At 37.6% G+C, this 20,265-nt stretch overlaps 1 protein-coding gene across 4 annotated transcripts in view; it reads right to left on the bottom strand.

Annotated features, from left to right (window-relative positions):
* SORCS2 (sortilin related VPS10 domain containing receptor 2) overlaps positions 1 to 20,265 on the bottom strand; it is a 525,884-nt gene that overhangs the window by 41,729 nt on the left and 463,890 nt on the right. For all 4 annotated transcript variants that reach the window (XM_015625588.2, XM_015625587.2, XM_015625589.2 and 1 more), the window contains exons 13-18: positions 18,936 to 19,027; positions 17,358 to 17,465; positions 4,122 to 4,242; positions 2,701 to 2,834; positions 1,975 to 2,103; positions 66 to 237 (exon numbers count right to left, since the gene is read on the bottom strand). In XM_015625588.2, coding sequence (XP_015481074.1) covers positions 66 to 237; positions 1,975 to 2,103; positions 2,701 to 2,834; positions 4,122 to 4,242; positions 17,358 to 17,465; positions 18,936 to 19,027 — 756 coding nt within the window. The remainder of the gene's footprint in view (positions 1 to 65; positions 238 to 1,974; positions 2,104 to 2,700; positions 2,835 to 4,121; positions 4,243 to 17,357; positions 17,466 to 18,935; positions 19,028 to 20,265) is intronic.

Below are 20,265 nucleotides of genomic sequence, written 5' to 3'. Positions count from 1 at the left end.
GGTAGGAATGAAACTAACCCTAAAATCATGGATTCAACTTCCATACAGCCAATGTTCATTACTACCTGCTCTTGTTGAACAATGAAGGTGATGTCTTCCCCAGGTCTAACAGCCAGACTTTCTTCTCTGATTTTGATCTGAAGTCCCTTGGGAGCGATCAATGGGCACATATGGTGTGCTAAGTTCTGCTGCAGGTCTACTCCACCTTCACACACATTAGAAACAACTTTCCTGTACCTGCAAAAACAGTAAACAGTGGACACAGTGAATTGGAGATAAGCAAAAGAATGCCAGCAAAGGCACCAAATGCATGTGTTATTGTAGCTACTGCACTTTCCTTGGCATCACAAACAGACAGGACTGCAAATGATCAAAGCCAACTCACAATGCAAGTACTTTCACTTGGGACACTGACTTTACTATGGGAAACCTGCTGAAGAAAGGGGGTGTGGAGCATGATGAGAATTTCACTTGCATGCATTTGAAGTCTGTGTTTTCCAACTTAGAAACATGCCTGACTAGCCCCTGGGGACCTAGACAGTCTGCTGTCCTCTCTGCCATCCCCTTTTCTAGCATCCAAGTCTTCAATGCTCCAGAGGTCTTGGTTCAAATCCCAGAGATCAGGAAGAAATTACACCAAACAGCTTCTGCATTAACCCAGAACTAATTGCTTAACTGCTGCTTTCAAATCCATTCATTTCTTAAAACACTTAAAGCATTTGTTTAATATAACCATATAAAAGAGTGAAAAGACTCACACTTTTAAAGTGCTAATAACGAAATAGTCGGATGTGTACAGCAATTATTTACAGATCACTTTCACACAGGTATGTTATTTTTAAACATCCTTTAAAACCAGAGTCATATTTCATTCTTTTGAATTCCCATTCTGTATATCACAGCTGTCAGCCACAACCCAAAAGGCAGCATTTTCCTCAGTAAGGTAAATATACAGAGGGACTGTGACTCCATTGCCAGATTGGACATTTTAGCATTTGGTTCTCATCTCCACAACTGACTGTGATGGTGTTATGATAAGCCAGAATAGATGCCAGCTGCAAGTTATTCTCAGCACAGACGTCAGACTGCATTGTAGTATATATTCTATGCAGTATTGTTTATAGTTACTAAAGCTTTCCTTTGATTCTGAGTGTCCCATATGGTCAGGAAAAGAATCTATTCTCCACAGAACTCCTTACCCTTATGGAAGTGAGAAACTTGGAAATTCTGTGAGATGTTGCCAGTTCCTCAGAGTAATTCATTGGATACAAAATGAAAATTACTCTGAACCCAATAAATGAGCTAAAATAAAAGGTTCTGAATGAACATTCCTATCAGAAGTGCAGTAATTGATACAAAAAATTAAAAAAAAATAATTCTGAAATGACAGCTCCCCATCTTCTCAAATGGATTAATTTTTTAACTACTGTGAACATGCAAAGCAATATTTTTCCTTCATTAGTCTGTAAGAATCTTCTGCTTATGCCCTAAGTCAGAATCAGAATTTTTCCATTTCCCAGTTTTTACAGTTTGCCTTATTTACATTTCATAGAATCACAGACTGGTTTGAGTTGGAAGAGACCTTAAAGATCAACTCATTCCAACCCCTCTTGCCTTTGGACACTTTCCACTAGATCAGGTTTCTCAAAGCTCCATCCAACCTGGACTTCAACACTTCCAGAGATGAGGAATACACAGCTTCTCTGGGCAACCTGTGCCAGTGTCTCATCACCCTCATAGCAAAGAATTTTTTCCTAATATCTAATCTAAACCTTTCCTCCTTCAGTTTAAGGCCATCTCCCCCTTGTTGTATCACTACATGTCCTTGTGTAAAGTCCCTCTCCAGCCCTCTTGTAGACTCCATTTAAGTATTTAAATGTGAATTTCTTTCAAACCACATTTGAGGCTCTGGTTGAAATATTCTCCCCCTCTCTGGAAGCCTCATCAAGCCTGTGAAATGCAAAATCAGCTCACCCAGTGCTGCTGGTGTATGCCTGCCCCAACACACAGTCTTCAGGAGGTGCTTCTGGGTTAAACCAAAAGTCAGCAAAGCATTTGCTCGACTCCGACTTCAGAGGTGCAGAGCGTTCAAACCCATAATCACTGAAAAACATCAACACCAAACTTGTTACTATCCCCAGCTCACTCTGCAATCCAGTTTGGGGTGAATGACACTACATTTTTCAAAGTCAATATATTTTTTCAGTGTTATTCTACTAGATGAACATAGAAGTTGATGAAGCCAATTCTGTTCTAATTTCAATGGGAACTGTGTACACTTGGGGGAAAAATTGATTGTAATTACTTTGTCAGTTCTGCAAAGTTACGTCCCTTGGTAAAAAAAAAGATTTTTTAAAGGTTTCCTTTGACACTCAGACCAACCATTTTATTTATTTATTCATTTGTTTAAAGTAGGAAGGCCTTGCTTGCCTTTAAAATTAATTCAATGGTCATTTTTCAAGTTTTGATCAATAGAGAAGAATGTCAGGATTTGTTCAGTCAGGTGAAACAAATACTGAAACATGGCAATGATTTTAAACAAATGCAAATGTAAAAGAAACCTCTTATTCAATTACAGCTTACCTATTTGCTTATACATGGTTATGTAGGAACTGGGGAAAAAGGAGGAAAATAAACCTATCTCAAACTCTAAGTAAATATTTATTAGCAGTAAGTCAAAAGGCCCACAGTCAGACTCACCATAAGAAATCAGTGTTCACACATTCACAAACTTTGGATGTGAGAGCTGATGTGAAACTTTTCCCTTTAATGCACCATGATGAAATCTTCCTCTTCCGAAAGCTTCTCTGCTGGCCCATGATGCAACGATCACCCTGAATATCAAAGCACTGGACTTACTGCAACAGAACCTCCACCACACAAACCTTGCATTGTCCTGAGAAAGGCTAGCCTTGCTGCCAAGATTGTAAACTTTATCAACCCTCTGATCCTCAGATGTACAGATATAGAAAGGCCTCACATCCACTGCTGTGTGTCCACTGCAACAGGTCACTGCAGAGTCGCAACACAGGCTATATTTCCAGGACTTAAATCTGAAGATGCACATGAAAATGCAAGTGCAATTTATATTTCATGAGTGCCCAACCTGTGGTACAAAGCTCTGAATGGTAATTTCAAAATCTCTTCTAGCTGTAGATAGCTGAATTTCTCTAAAGCATCATATCTTGTGTTGGCTGTCCACCTGAAGCACCAACCATGTGGACACAGAATGAACTCCCTCCATACACACTCCACTGGTAACTGGGCAGCTGCAAGTACTCTGTCAGAGTCACTTCAGTAGTTTCTAATTTCTGAAAGACATTTCAGAAATTAACCAATATCCCAAGATACTGTTACTCCTTAGGCTAAGAGCTGCATAACATTCTTTGTTCACACACAGCAGTCCCAAACAAGAGGTGTAAAATTAGGCATGAGAACTAGAAAATGAAAGCTGGAGTAACACTGAGTAGTATGCAAAAAATAAACCAACCCTGGTGGAAGAAGCAGACATAATAATCAGAATGATTATGAATAAATGTGATGTATTCCATTTAATAAAAAACCCCAACTCATATTGGTCTCTTTAATCAATATGTTGAACAGAGAATTTAGCTTCTGAAAAGTGGATTTGGCCAGAGCATCAGGATTAGCACAGCCCTAGTACATTACTGCAAAAAGGGTATTGCCCAAAACAACTGGACTCCATTATGTGATTGGTCCACTGAGATCCTAAATTACTTCTGGAATGGACTTTACTTATGGCAATTTATATCTGAATACAGTATGTGGTCAGGAAGTTGGCAGAACATGACTGCATGTTGAAATAGTTTCAATCAATATTACACACTTCAGTTTATGGAACACGCTTCCCAATCCAGCAGGACCACCTATTATTATGGCAGCCCCCCAGATATACTTCCTCCTTTTTGGGACACAGATCACACAACCAAAGGGAATACAAAATCCTCTCCCACTTTAAACTCCTGTGAAATCACCATAAGAAGACTAAGCTGGGCATGTAGCATCCAAATTCAATTTGGAAACATTTCCTCAGCACATAACTCTATATGAATCTGAAAGCTATGGAAACGTTTTATCATTGAACACAAAACCATGAATACCTGTAGATTTGTGAGATCCCAAGACTCATAGTCTTCATCAGTGCACTCCCTGGGGAAGGATGGTCTGAAGTCCACCTTCACCAGTTCCCAGTCCGAACGGTAGCTGATATGTCCAAAGACTCTGAACAAAAGACCAAAGGTAAGCTCTTACTGCAAATACAATACAAATGAGAATCAGAATTTCAGTCCTAGCTTATCCTGTCCATAGTTCTCTACTAAAAGGTTCCAGGTTAATTCTTCCTCCACTTTTATGTACAATGAGTCTAGTTAGGAAACATTTGTCAATTTTATGAAATTTTACAATGAAGAGATATAACTCATATATTAAAGGGGTTTTTTTTTTACCCTAGCAAACTGTTCAGAAATTGAATAATGTTTTCTAATTTGGAATAAAAAATTTTTTTGTCTATTATCTTGCTATGTGAAACAGACAGAAGTCTCAGATTTTGACAGGAAGCTCTGATCAGGGAGCGGAATCCCAGATCACCAGTCAGTTTCCAGCTCTGTCACTCATTCCTTATGATTTGCAATCTCTTCAGTTGTTTTTGTTGTGGGATTTTGTGTTAATCTCTATAGTCTTCAGATAGAAATGTGCTATTATTAAAATCACAGCAGTATCATGATACTATTAATTTCTAAGAAATACATTACATCTTCACATTGTGCTGGAGAACTCAGAGTCTCTTCTTCATTTCAGATAGTTCAATGTATAACAAAAACCAGCCGCAAACTGCACAGTTTTTTGTGGGGGGGAAAAAGAAAAAAAAAAGGAAATCTCATTGCTTTAAAAACCAAGCTGCACTTTCAAAGCCGCCAACATTTTCTAAGTCAGAATCTTTATTTCCAAAACAAAATGGGTAAGTATGACATCCAGCAACAAATTAGAAAGGATAAAGACTCTGTTTGGGCAAAAGTAAAATGTATTTGTGGTTTGTATCAGGCTTATGTGACTTACTTGCCAAAGAATTTAAGGTTAATTCTGAAGCCAACAATTTCTGTGCAGTTCATACCACACAGAGTTCATATTCCAAGCTGTAGCATCATTCTCCAAAGTAATTAATTCCTTTTGTTTTGCTCTCAGTTTTGTCCAAATCCAGACACAGCAGGAGTGGTACAGTTTTACTAACAGCATTCTGCAGTGCCCAGTCATTTCTCTTGTCCTGAATACCAGGTTCAGATTGGAACTGGGGTAGACCAGACGTGGTTTATTGTCCACAGCACAGAGGCAATACATGAAGCATGCTCCCTGGTAAATGGCTTACAGCTCTGAAATCTACCAAAAAATCTGAAAAACAGTTGGAGACTAAAAATGTACAGTGATTTCCCCTTTTCCTTCCTGGTGTTTTCTCATCCACAGCACAGAGATGTAGATATCAACAGGTTATTGCCCACACTGCTCACATTATGATGACTGGACAACCCATGTTCACAGGAAACCACACCACCAGCAGTGCAGCTAATTAAACACAAACATATGCATTTAGTTTGTACGTCTTTTTTTTTTTTTTTTTTTTTAAGATTAAAGGACTTGGATTATCTAATTACTTTCCTTCTAAATGTACCCATGGCTCAGAAGGAGAAGCAAACACAGAAACTAAAAAACGTGTGTCAGTCCACTGGCTGTATGTGCACACAGGTGTGTGGTCCCATTTCTCTCATTGTGCCTAAGGGTTTGGCTCCTTTTTCTGCTTCAGCTGGATCCTGAGAACTGCTGTCACCATATAATCTTCACTGGTAGTTACATACTCAATAAAGTGTCTACTTAGGTGGTCTCTTGCCTTTTCCACAACGCCTGTTTCAATATGACTGGGTTTGCTGACAGACATGAAGTGTCTTTTGCATGCAAAATACCTGTACCTCTTTTCTAAAATCCTTGTTTCTCCATACAACATACTAACATAAGGCAGACTTCACCATGTGCTTATGCAACTACCTACCTCAGTGATTGCTGCTCCAGACATCACAAAACTTCACAAATTTACTACATTTCTTTTATTAACTCATTCATAAAAAAATACATTCACGTGTAAGTAGCCAAGTCCTGTTAAAGCTTCACTCCTGACTCAAGAAAAGTATTTTCTACAGAACAAATGAAATTTTCTCCATTCGTGTTAGCTATCTCAGGCATGATTAGTCAGAAGGAGGAAGAAAGGAGAAGGTGTTTTGAGTTCAAGGCAGAAGAGAATAATGACATTCTCCTGAAAACATAATCTCTGAACTATTATTAATGATCTTTGAAACCTCATGAGGGTGATTCCAAATAACTATGGCAAAGGAAACATGTTGCTTATATATATAAATATGCACACACCACACATACACATTTATGTGTGTATATATATATAACCAATGATATAAAACAGCAAAACAGAGCTCAGAGAGTTAGAGAATTAATTTTGATATCCACAGAGATATCATACAAATTATTGAGCTATCCACTTCTAAGCACCTTGGAGATAATTAAAATGATAACAAACAGCTACGACGGATTTATCAAAACCAAATCATGTCAAACTAATGTAATTTTCTCCTTTTACAGGGTAACTGGTTTAGTGGATAAAGGAAAGTAAAAATGTAGCATATTTTGACCTTTTTTAAAACTGTTACACATTTCTAGCTGACATTGTCTCAATGTAAAAAAGAAAACATTAGTGCAGATATAATCACTGTGAAGAGGAATGGAAATACATATTGAATTAGAAGAATCCATTTTCAAAAGGTAGTTGTCAAATAAAGAATATTTTGACACAAGTATCACAAAGATATGATGGGTTCACAATCAATATTTTCATTAACACTTGTGGTCAAATAAGAAAGACAAGAAATTTCACTGGGAACATAAGGAAGGGAGTGGACACTGAATGATGGAAGCAATGTTCAGAAATCAATAAGATTAAATACTCCAAAACCAAGTGCAGAAAGTACTCCTTGGGAAAAAAGAAACCCAAACCCACATCAAAGGTGGAAACCAAAATGGAAAATAACTTTCAAATATCAAATAAAAGACTTGGGGAATTCTGTGGAATTAAAACAGAAATGCAGTGTTGCTGCAAAATAATAAAGACTAATCCTAGGTTGTACCCAGGACTTCAAAACAGAAGACATGGAGTTAATTATTTTGATAAAGTTGGCACTGGTGAAGCCTCTGGAAGAATATTGTGTCTAATTTTGGATGTTATATGCATATTTACAGACCCACTAAAAATGAATTTGAAGAGGGGCAAAATGACTCATAAGCTGCTTAGAAAATGTAACCAATGAAGAATGATTGAAAGAATTGGGTTTTTCACTGGAATAGATAAAGCTGAGAAGTACAAAAAAATGTTTGCAGAGTCTTGTTATAGAGTAAAAAGCTATCTTCAAAGAGACCTGGAGGAAGGGCAAGAAAGACGAAGGACAAGGATAAACTTAAAAGATACAGTCACATTATTCTCTAATTCCTTCTCCTCACTACTGGTGAGTTTATATGGGAAGTACTGGGTCCAGTTCTGGGCTCCCCAGTACAAGAGAGAGATGGAACAAGTGGAGGGAGTCCAACAAAAGGCTGTGAAGGTGACGAAGAGGCTGCAGCAGTTCTTGTAAGAGGAGAAGCTGAGAGATGTGGGACTGTTCAGCACAAAGAAGAGAAGGCTCAGGGGAAACTGTCAAAGCCTATAAATTCCTGGAGGGAAGGTACAAACAAGATTCTTTGCTAGGAGTGGAGCCAGGTCTTCAGTGGTGCCCAGTGACAGGACCAGAGGCAACAGGCTCCAAATGAAACACAGGAAGTTTTCTCTGAACATCAGGAATCAACATTTCTGCTGTGAGGATGCACTGTTACAGGTGCCCAGAGAGGATGTGAGACTCCACCCTTGGAGATATTCAAAAGCCATCAGGGAATAGCTGTGTGTGACTGGCTCTGGGTAGGTCTGTGTGAGCAGAGGGGTTTGACCAGATCATCTCCAGAGGTCACTTCTGACCTCAATGATTTTAAGATTCTAGAATTCTGTAGGAGTAATGATTCAAGATGTTGAATTTGTTTATTCTGCCCCATTAGAGTGAGAAATCAGAAAATATCAGCATTATAGATAGAGACTAGATAAATATGTCCCAGTTCCACACCCTATAATGATAGAAAAACTATAGAAATGACTCTGGAAATTATGCAAAATCTAGTAGGATAATATGTCAGCTATGGAAAAACCATATGTGCAAACGGCAAAGTCACTGCTTCAGGGCTGAACTGTAACATTTCCTTCTGTGGATTTTTAGCAGAAGACTGAAATAACATTTCTGCATGGTGGTCCAGCCACTTGAGCATAAACAAACAAACAAACAACCCCAACAAAACCCCCCAAAACCTCATTTCCATTATGGCTGTTCTGATTCTACAGACTGAAAACCATGTTCTCAGAGAGCACAGTAACAACACAAGTGTTCCCAACATCCTCTGGCTTAAATAAAATCCCAAACATTTAAGAAAGTGTCCCAGTACAGTCACACACTCTATTAAAAATGCAGATGTATATCTTTGTAATTCCTAGGATAAATTTTCCAAGGGCTGCAATATTCTACATGCATCCACTTTAGCAAACTGTTTGCAAGAAGAGTTTTAATGATTATGAATGCTTTTTCTGCAATAGCACATTTTGCAGACACCTCGCATGAGCACATTTAAATGTGCTGCTAAAGAATAAAAAAGAAGTATTTTTTCAAAGTAATAACGGCATGTATTAAGTAGGATTCAATGGATTAGACAAAAATATGAGCTACAATAAAGCAATACCTAACAGCAATCACAATATAATTGCTCAGGTGCAAAATATATAATATATATGATTAATAAAATCATATGAATGAAAAAAACTGGAATGGTGCACCAAGTGTAACTGATGACTAGAAGTTATATATCAAGATGATAGCAATTCATAAGCTACTAAAACCTTCCTCTTGATTAACTATATTTCATTAGAAAGGCATCAAATCAATTCTGTTCAAACTATAAAAGATGATGCTGTGATAAATAATTTTTCGAAGAAATTCCAATTACCTTGGAAATTAATTTACTTTTATTTGCAAGAATTTAGGATCCATAATTTTAACTTCAGTGTTTCAGTTGCCATAACAACTTTGTACATTTGTTCCTAGTTCATTTATGAGCACATAATTTTTTTAATTTGATTGCATCATTTGATAGATAAGACAGTTTAATGCAGTTTTTAAGCTAACTCATTTAAACTATTTGCTGGAGGATTGCTGGTTATTTCTGTTCCTGATAAAGCTCATAATCAGGCAGAGTTAATTTAACAGAAATTATATGCTATGATAATCTTTTCCAGTAAATTCTGTTCAACAGACAAGACCTATTCAGTAGAGACTCCTTGTTCAGCCGAGAAGTAGTAGCTGTGTCATCTTCTGTCTGTGTTTTGCTTTACTCATGAATGCCTGAGAGCACTCAAAGACCTCAGAGGGGTGAGAGTGATCTGTATTTTCCCACCAAGGTCAAAAAGGTCACATGGGGAATTTATTCAGATGTTTAATGTAGCAACTGAAACTGGGCAAGTTTTGCAGTTGTACTGAGGAGTAGTGATGACACTTGTGTGATGCACAGTTACTTCTGTTTGAAATCAGAAGCCTCTTTCATTCTAGACTCACTGCCTTAACCTTCCAAGTGCTGCACTGGCTTTTGCTCTCTTCCATATGAGTTTGCCATCAACTGTGATGTTCAAAACAGAACGCTGTAGCAGAGTGTCTGCACAGTGATGGCACTGTTGGCACACTCTGATAACTTCATATGACACAGGGGTGGAGCAGGGCCTCTAGGTTTTTTGAGAGACTTCAAAAGTATGGAGTTACGGACAGTAAAACCTAGGATTAGAATCAGGGTCAGTTGAGGGTCCCACATACAGGTAATGTGGGCAATCTCAAGGGCTCTCTCTTGGGTAGTATGTCTAAATTCCTCTGGACAACACCTAAGCAAAGCTGTCCAAGAATGTACCCGAAATTCTTCATAGATCTAAATCTCAGTAGCTAACAGTGAGTATATGATCAAGCTGGGAAAGGAAACCACACTACCAGAGATGATAGTTAATTATTTTAACAATTCTTTCTGTCTCCTTACAAATTGAAGCAGTCGCAGAGCTTTGTAAAAAAATTATATTTTTACCTTGTTCCAAATATGAGGTCTGCTTTCCGGTAGTAAATCATATTAGAAGGAAATAGAATGATCAGTGAACTTCTTGTATTGTCAAAATATTTTTTAACTCTCAGACCTCTCTGCTAATTTTTATAACACAACTGCAATTTCAGATTAAATATCCAATCTACCTTACTGTTCACTAGATATCAGAGGTTATTTACATTAAAAACCAGCATCTTACTCAGCTGTCTTCCACATAAAAGGATTATGTTAGAAGTCTCTTGTGAATTTATGATGAGTTCAAAGAGCTGAGTCCTTTGCTTCACATAGACTTTTACTACAAATGATGACAATATCCCTGAAAAAGCAAATAAATGTGACAATATTATTTTTGTTCTGCCTGTTGTAGTTCATATTATTAGTGTCTTTGAACACAGAGCAAGACATGCCAAAATCTGTGCAGAAATTACCTAGCTGAGGAATAGAGATGAGATGGTGGCATGGAAGGATATATTTTAGCGTAGCCACTGCCAACAGGTAGTGCACTCCTTAACTCACAGGAATAACATTATTAATGATAGATTTTCCAAGGGGATACGGGTTGGCAGAGACAGTTAGCCATGACTGTGTACTACAGTGACATTTAAAGCCTACTATTTTCAAAAGAGAAAATAGTGAATCTTTATTAGATGAGCTTTCCTTCCAACAGTTGTCTTTGCTTCCATGACACCATAGTAAAATCAACAAAAACCTTGGTAAGTCAAAGGGTTCCTTCTGGTAAAATTGATGAAAGTAATGTGAGATTCAAGCTCCAGTCTGTTACACATCAAGATTATAATTCAGCATATTTTTCTAATTCTCCATAAGAACATAACAGAGGTCACATTTCAGTGGTCTTCCTAAATTGCAGCTACAGAAATGATGAATGCTTCCATGTGCAAAAGTAGACACCTGCCTACATAAAGCAACTGCACATAAAAAGTGCTTGTGTATACAGGAGATCATGTGCAAATATGCTGAGACATTTATGATTTAAATGCCTTAAACTACAAACACATGCATATACTTAATGTATTAAAGAAAAGACTAGGGTTTCTTGATCGGGCTGTTGTTTTGGGTTTTGGTTGTTTTGGTTTTTGTTGGCTGCCAAAATGAAAAATGAAGGGAGGAAACAATTCAGTTGAAATTGAACCAAAATATGTTTTTTCATTGTTTCCTGCTCCCATAAGCTAATAATTGGTGTTCATTCTTTAATGCCCAAACATCTTGGTTTTAGCTCCTTTCGGGAAAAAGAATGGAAATGAATGCTTAGGTTCTGAGAAGTGCTATGGGGGAGTAGAATGAGGGTGTTTGCACTTCATTCAGGAGTTGAGTGGCTCCATGATATTTCTTGATTTCATCCAACATTTTTTCCCATCTATTTGATAAATTCTCATCCAAGAATAACCTTTTAACACGTATGCCTCTTGGAAAACATTGCAGATTTAGTGCCTAGCCTAATGTCTTATGCAGAAGTAAATACAAGGTGGACAGTGAACAAAATTGTTTAAAGAGAAATACATGACACTGTAGAAGATAGTTTTTACATCATTCAACTCTGTTTTCATCTTACTTAAAGATCAAATTAATCTGGGATACTTGCAAAATTTTATAATTTATTAGCTAATACTCTCTTTTCTACTCATATATTTAAAAAGCAAGTCATGACACAATTAGAAATTTTTCATTCATTAATAGTCTACATTCATCTAAATCATGGTTCCTTCATTTTGAGAACAAAATATAATTCAAGGCCCCAACCAAAAGTAAATAAAGTGTTTAAAAAATTTAGTTGTTGACTAAGCTTGTAATGGTTATTTATTTGAAATAGAAACTAAGATGGAAACATAGAGGACCAAAGCTTCAGGCACTCACTGTGTGACAAGGGCTCAAAATTGCACAGTCTCTTCTTAATGAAAAAGTCACATCACCCTTTTTCTATCCTCTCCTCCTGTAAATAGGGACAGGATGATAACAGATTCTTACAGAACCTTTCAGTTCCTTTTATTCAAACATATTAACAGATCTGTCCTAAAAATGTATTAATTGTGGGCTTTAAACTGACACTGTGATCATCTTTTCCTGTGCTGCTGACTACAGTATGAAACTATAAGGAAAATATAAAGTTTGTTTAAAAAAAAACCAAACTTTACCCACTAAACTTCTTTCGAGCAGAGGGAGAAACTGGGGCAGTACCATGTCTTGACTCCAAGGTCACAAGTTGGCAGTGACACTGCAATGCTTTGACTTGCTCTGCTAACATCTGTGTCCACAGAGATGACAGAAAAAGCATTAGACTCGCTACTAAACAGAGATCCGTACATCTGCATTAGCTGATCCCTAAATTAGATTGGAATAGAAGAAACAGTTTGCTTTTCCAATGTTTTTTTTCACCAAGTTTCCTCTACCTACTCAAATATGTTCCTAGTCATTCAGAGAGCAGAATAACCATTTCACAACTGAGCAATGATTCTCATACATAAGACATTAACTAGCTGAAAAGAAAACCTAGAATTTGCCTTCAGAAATCAGCTATTCTCCTATATAATGAGGCTTTATCTACCTTTTATAAGTGTTGCAATACGAAAAAGCCAGTAGAGAAGAATTCAAAACAGAGAGAAATACTTCCACCTAAAAAGATACTCAAAGGAACAAGAAAAGGAGTGTGCTGCCATGTGTGATAATAAGCTCTAAAAGTACATGTAATGTTGACTGTTACTGATGTTGTTAAAGGTGAGGTTGACATTCCTAGCAGAATCAACAGTTACAAAAATCCAGACGGCTCTACCTAATATCTAACACCTTTTAATATTCACCTGGTTTTAAGTTTAAATTAGACCATCTTCTTATTTCCATGATTGCCCAGGAACCAAAAAGGAATACAACAATGGGCATTCAGGACACCAAAACATGTATACAGGAGTTCTGCAGTTCAGAGATGTCACTAAGTTCCCAGCAGCTTCCAAAGTTGTTATTCTATGAGACATTACAAAAAAATAACCCTCTGGAAAAAATACAATTACCCACAAGGAAGATTTTGGTTCTACCTGACATAAAGAAAATCAGTTTTCCTAGGTAACCTCTTACTGGCCTTTTAAAAGGGGCTGTGGTCTGTGGTACCATGATTATTGTGCCTACTGGGATTACACTGCAATATAAATAATCTGGTTTAGGAAACACTCCCAGAAGCTGAGATGTGATTTAGAAGCAATTTCAACAGGTTTGAAGCTTTCATTACATTAACTATTTCCTCTGAAGAGGAACATCAATATTTCAGACACACAAAAATTCTCCCTTTTGCACTGAGTTAGGCCATTACTCAATCCAGTATTAGCAAGCAATTTTTCCCAACTATAAAATACTGTTCAGTATAACACTGGGTTGCAGTAACTTTAGTTGTTACAATTTTAGAACAGAATAAAACCTACCAGTCCACTCACTATTTTGATGAAAATATATTGTTTGAGAAAAGTTCTCAGCAAACCTTACTTATTCATCTAGGAATAAATACTGGATTTGAGCTCCTCATTTAGAAGTTGATTTTTACACAGATCAGATTTCCTAAAATTTACGAATACTTTATTGCTTATCTTTCCTAAACTCCTAACTAGGTCTTTTTAGAAATGGAAATACAGACAGACCAAAAACAGAATGAGTTTCCTAAAGTTTTTGAATACTTTACCACTAAAACTCCTAAACATCTTAACTAGTTTTTTTTTGCAGAGGACAATGGAATAAAATATATTTTCCTTGGCATTTGTATGTACACATCTTGAATACTGCAGGGGATTTCAATGAGTGATTTAGATAAATGTTGACTGACAGATGACAACTGAGTTTTATGAAAACTTTTGACAAGTGAACATTTGGCTTTCCTCTCTGCTTTGGAGAAAACACAAAACTTTCTGAAGTGACGACTTGAGGCAACCAGGTTCACCTTTTCCTGCTTCTTCAGTAAAGCTTGCTAAACCACTTCATTTTGAAATGCAAAGCAGACATGAGTGACATTCTTTAGGGGACAGTACTGGGACTAGTGCTGTTTAACACCTTTACCAAAACATGGGAAGTGGGATCAAGTGCTCCCTCAGAAAATCTTCCAATGACACCAAACTGTGGTGCAGTCTACTGAAGGAAAGGGGTGCCATCCAGAGGAACCCTGAAAGCTTGAGAGGTGGGCTTGTGTGAACCTCATGAAGTTCAACAAGGCCAAGGTCCTGCACCTTAGGTCAAGCACAAATCCCAGCACAAATACAGGCTGTGTGGAAGAATGAGTTAAAAACAGCCCTGATGAGAAGGAGTAGGGGGTGTTGGTTGACAAGAAGTTCAACATGAGCCAGCAACATGTGCTCACAGCCCAGAAAGCCAAATTTGTCCTGGGCTGCATCCAAAGCACTGTGGGCAGCAGGGCAAAGAAGGGGATTGTTCCGCTCTGTCCACTCTCATGAGACCCCACCCACAGTGCTGCATCCAGCTCTGGGGTCCCCAGCACAGGTAAGATGTGGAGGCATTGGACCATGTCCAGAGAAGTTGTGGTTACTCCATCCTTGGAAGTGTTCAAGGCCGGGCTGGATGGGGCTTTGAGCAACTTGTTCTAGTAGGTGTCCTTGGCCGTGAGAGGAGGGGTGGAACTAAAAAGTCTTGATGGTCCCTTCCAACACAAACCATTCTGTGATTTTATGATTTTCTGACTGTGGATAAATTAGGACAGAACTGGAATTCAAATGCAAGCCACCTACAAGTCCGGTTAATATCCCAGACACCATGCTGGAGAATGAGAAGTCTCTTACACACAGACTTCAGTGTAATCAGGATAAAAGACACTTTCAGTACATGTAAAATATTCTTTGACTCTTTTGTGAGTTTATTCTAGAAGCTTTAAATGAAATACTGTCTGTTCCTTAATTTTGCTGCACATTTTTTCAGTTATTGCCACTTCAGAATTATGCTATCTCTCCTAATTTATGCTCTCTTTATTCAAAGTCTTTATTCAAGCACATTCCATACCAAAGGAAGAAAATCAAATTCCTGTACTAGTAAAAAATGTCAGACTAGGTCCTTGGCAATAGATCTGGGGATTCCTCAAGGTGAAAGACACTAGTAATTTATTTCCATTACCATTTGCAAGTTCATCTTACCATGTTCTACTTCGAAAAAAAATCTATCTAACAAAATGAAAAGATGGCATAGTTGATTTCTGTCTTTTTTTTCCAGGGAATGTGTATTTCTCAAAAGCAACAAATCACTGTAGATTAAGTCAAGCACAATAACTTAGTACAAGAATAAGTTTTCAGGAGAAATGAACTAAGCCAGACAGAACGACAAAAGGTCTTGACATAAAGTCAGACAGAGCACCACTGGGCTGACAACATCACCCTGAAGGTAAAACACAGTCAAAAGCAGATGGAGAGACAAGGAAGTTGATGCAATGGCAACAATGAAACACACACTGCAGGCTTATTGTTATCATTGTCTTTAGAATCTGATAGGAAATTTGCATGTGTCTTCAGGGGCAGTCTGTGCTATTAAATGATTGATGCCCTTCATGCTCAGTAAAACCTGCTAAAAAGTAAGAATCTACAAGTCTGTCATTACACTCTAGAGTCAGACTCTTGCTGTGCCTTTAGAAATCTACAAGCCACATGATGTTTTTCTTGTCAATTTTGGCTCATGTACCAAACGTAGCTGCAGCTCTATGCATTTTAGATAGATGATTTTAGAAAGGCATAATTTTTTAGAAGAGCTCTTTAGACCATCCAGCCAGATATTTATGCACATCTTCACTATTTTTAATGATACTTAATAAGAAAATAAAACCAAGCCTGGAGCACAGAGTCACCACACATCATTCTATCTGCTAGTAAGTACAGTTTGGAATAAGCTTTTGATCCATTTACTTTTACTAAAATCAATGGAAATCCCTCATTCAGAGGCATAAGTGTCTCCATGTGGCATATAGTACATCATAAATAAACTTGTGTTTGAGAGAAGGGGAAGATGATGGGATAATACTGTTCTTCTCAGGTCATATCCAATGGAGGGTAAATGGGGCAGTGGAGAAAGAGAGAAATAACCAACAGACCAAATCCCCTCTGAGCAGTGCAGTGCTATGAACTCAGCACAACACTTTGAAGTACTTTAGGTGGGATTTCTGTTTTGCTGAAGGTCCTTTTCATACACTGGCCTATTAATCTATTTTTCCCTAGGGAAAATGCTACTGGTACATGTCAAAGCAGCTCTCTTTGTAACTCCTGGGAGAAAAAGCTTGTCACTGGCACACTGAGCTCCAGTATAAAGAATCACACAAACTGTTGCAATAGGAGACACACAACAACCTGTGTGCATTCACACACAACCCTGAGTACATTCCCCTTTCTGGCTGCAGGCAGCATGTGCTGCCTGACTCTGTTTCTCCCTAACTGGAGAGGTGTTTTTTCCTCTCAGACAATTATAAAACACTGGCATTTATCCTAGAGATTGAGCAAAATGTGCAGCTCAGATCCAGATGTCCCTGATCCTTTGGAAAAAGGCAGATAAACACAATAAACAATTCTGAGTTGCAGAATTTGGTTAACTCTATTCACAGTAGCTGCCTCTGTCACAGCACAGAATAAAAACAAATATTTGACAGCACAGTGCTTGGTTACACCAAGTACTGCAGTGCTATTTACTAAGACAACACTATAGTTATTTACACTGTGAAGACAATTGATGTTTAACATTTTTGATGTCTGACTAAAAATCTGTAGAAAACAAAAAAAAAACACCAAGAGGAAATAGTTATTTTTCTCCCTGCATCTTTCAGATTTCTAAACAAGTCCTATTATTCCACTCTCCTCAGCGGTAACTTTGCAAGATTTCATTTGAGCACTAATACTTCTTTAAAATCTGAAACACTGCAGTCAGATGATTCCAAAGACCAGGGAGGTTCACACATCAGTGTGTCTGTGTGACTGCGAGAAGAAAAAGCCTCAGGGACCATCTCAGGGACTCAGGGACCATCTCAAACATGCACAGTTGAAAATCTATGCAAATGCATAACAGAGAGGGCCCTGAAAACAGAGGTGAAACCAAAACCTTACGTCATAACCAGTGTCTCATCTCCAGGTTCACTAAGTAATCCATCCACAAAGACAGAAGTGCTGGTAAAATTATGGGTGCTCCAGGTCTGGCCTTCATCTATGCTGAACCTGTAAAAAAGCAGAAAAGGCTTTCATTTACAACTAATGGGATACAAAGCAGAATGCACTTTAAAAAAATCTCCTCTCTACTAAAGCTTAGGATTTTCAATCACAAAATACAGTATGCCTAGACAGCACATGATATTAATGTGATCTTCATCTCAGCAACTTATCCAGGGATTCACATCTTTATAAGGAGGTGTAATAAATATTCCACAGCAATCAAATTCCGGGATTAAAAACTGAGCTCTGTCAACAAACAATCTTTCTACCTTGAAGATTCAAAAGCAAGTTAATTCACATTTCATTCTTTCTACTAGTCTCTGAGCTATGGACCTCTTAAGCAGAGGCCACTGGAACATGAGAAGCCAGCTGCTAAAATGTGGGAGGTGCACTAACTCCAGGCACCAGTATGAGGATGGCCCTTCATGGCCTTCATGCTACCATCTACTTAAACATTTGCAAAAGATACTGATGAATCAGCAGAATATATCTCAAAACATATTTCAAATGTGCATCCAAAACTTTTAAGTCCAAGTCTCTTTTTTTCAGTACATTTCCTCCAGGTCTTTTAGACAGTAGGTTAAGGATGGCTTTCAGTCCAGACAACCAGGTACAGAGCCTAGTTCCTATTCACGTACTTAACACAATTCTGCAAAAATGAGCCAATTCACAAGTGATAAAGATGTATTACCGTATTTTTTATGCTGAAGATTATAGCTCTGCGTGCCATTACACAAGGCTGCCATGTTTTGCTGCACTATCATGCAGTCTACAACTTGGTATTTTATAACAAAATGCTTTGCAACAAACCTTTCCTGCCAAACCGGCTGAGAAGGCCATTTGCTGCATTGTCACCTTATGAGAGGATCTGTGCACATTGCAGTTAATTGTGCATATTTGTAAATATCTCAGATGAGCTGTGATTCTGGTACACCAAATTACCTCGCACGTAAGTGTAAATAAGTCCTTTTCCTGTTGGCTCCTAAACTCTACACTAAATTGCTCTTGTCAGAGAAACTCAGGGCTGTTCTCCTGTTCCCTATGGCCCTTGGAGATGACAGAGACTTTACAGTACCAATGAACTCTCCTGACTGCACACCTAAGCCTCATATGCAGCACAGGCTAAGCATCATTGACACACACTGCTGGTGCCAGCCAGTAGCAGATAAATAATACTGCTGAACATGGCTTCTGCCATGTTCCAGAGTTCCAGAACAGTCTTTTAAGGAAAAAATACCTACACTGATGCAAGAAAATTTTATTATGATTAATGCATGATGCCATGGTACCTTCAGCACCATGAAGTAATCTTAAAGTAAATATCCAACTGCACTTTGTTGACTCAATGAATGCTAAATTAAGCTGACTCCACCTGCGTTTCATACATGATCACATTGAAATGCTTATCTTAAACTCTGAACTTTGCTTGAGGTCTTGAATACACAACAGCTCTACTCTAATTGACTGCAGAATTACTTGAGTATTTTCAGAGGAATAGAGGTGTCTTTGATAGCCACAATAACTCCACCATGGTCCAAGTACAAGATGTGGTGCTCTTCTTCAAAGACCTACAAGTCAGACAAAGAAAGGCCAGCTAAGGAAATGTACAAAACAGCTGAAGTCAAATGAACAAGCAAACAAGAATTAAGAGACTTATGTTTTATAATGTCCACACTTCAAACTGAAAAGGACATAAAAGTCAGGTTAACTTTTATATTACTCCCAGCTGTAAAAGAAAAGAAAGTTAAGCAGGTGAATCAGAAAATGTTCAGGTTCAAATCACAGATTAAACTGCCTAAAGTGATTTTAGCCCAAGCTTATATTTCTCATAGTATGCAGTCTGCATTCCTTCCTGTTATATATCACCAAGTGACCCACCACCTTACTTTGGCATTTGCCATATTCTATGTATCCTGCAGAATAAAATGCTTTGTTGTCTAATCCTAAGAAAAAAAGGAAAAGTGCTGCTGTCTGTGACTTTCTCACATATTCCCCAGAACATACAGAACGTGAAATAATTGATGTAAGCATGTTTTTTGCATTTCTAGTGTCAGTGAGTTTAAGTTCAAATATTATGTGATGCCCCATGGAGGCTACTATGAGTTTGGAACCAAGTACATGCAATATTGATTTAATGATACAAAGGCTTAAAAAGTTCATAAATTATTTAAATTCCTTTTCTAGAGTTTATCAGCAGTGCCAAAATAAAAGTACAGGTAGGATATCCTTCCTTTTTTACATCTAAAATCTGTTTTAAGACAAGATTTACTTATACTATTAACCTGTGAAAGCTCATTTAAGACAAGACCAAGTGATATGTGAGAATTATACAACTTAGCATTTATAAACAAACATGCAGTCTCCTTTATGTTTTGACAAAGAAAAGGTGAAAACTATAAAGGTTAGCTTTACTTTGCCTTGTAAATGAAAAATTACTGATAATTCCAAATTAATTTTTTTTCTTTTTTTTTTTTTTGGCAAAATTAAATGCTATATTTAGAGGATTTCTCAGCAAGGCTGAACTAGAGATGGGGTGAAAGTATCTTACAGCACACTCACAATTACTTCAAAAATAGGAAACATTTAATTTGGGTTGAGAATTCAGTCTTCTTCTCATCTAGTAAGAACATATTTTATGGGAATCCTAGGGCTTCGAGTGTGTGATCAGTTTTTCAGTGCTGCCAGTTTACAGGCAAAACCCTGATATAAGGCATTTATAGTTCAATCTACTCATTCACCCAGCTGTGTATTTTAGAAGAGAATTCAGTAAAGGACAGACATTAATTTTAGATGCACTTCAAAAGGA

The sequence above is a fragment of the Parus major genome, chromosome 4 (genome assembly GCF_001522545.3).
Source record: "Parus major isolate Abel chromosome 4, Parus_major1.1, whole genome shotgun sequence".
Taxonomy (NCBI): Eukaryota; Metazoa; Chordata; class Aves; order Passeriformes; family Paridae; genus Parus; species Parus major.
The sequence above is the reverse complement of the archived record's forward strand: the minus strand, read 5'-3'. Positions and strand labels throughout refer to the sequence as shown.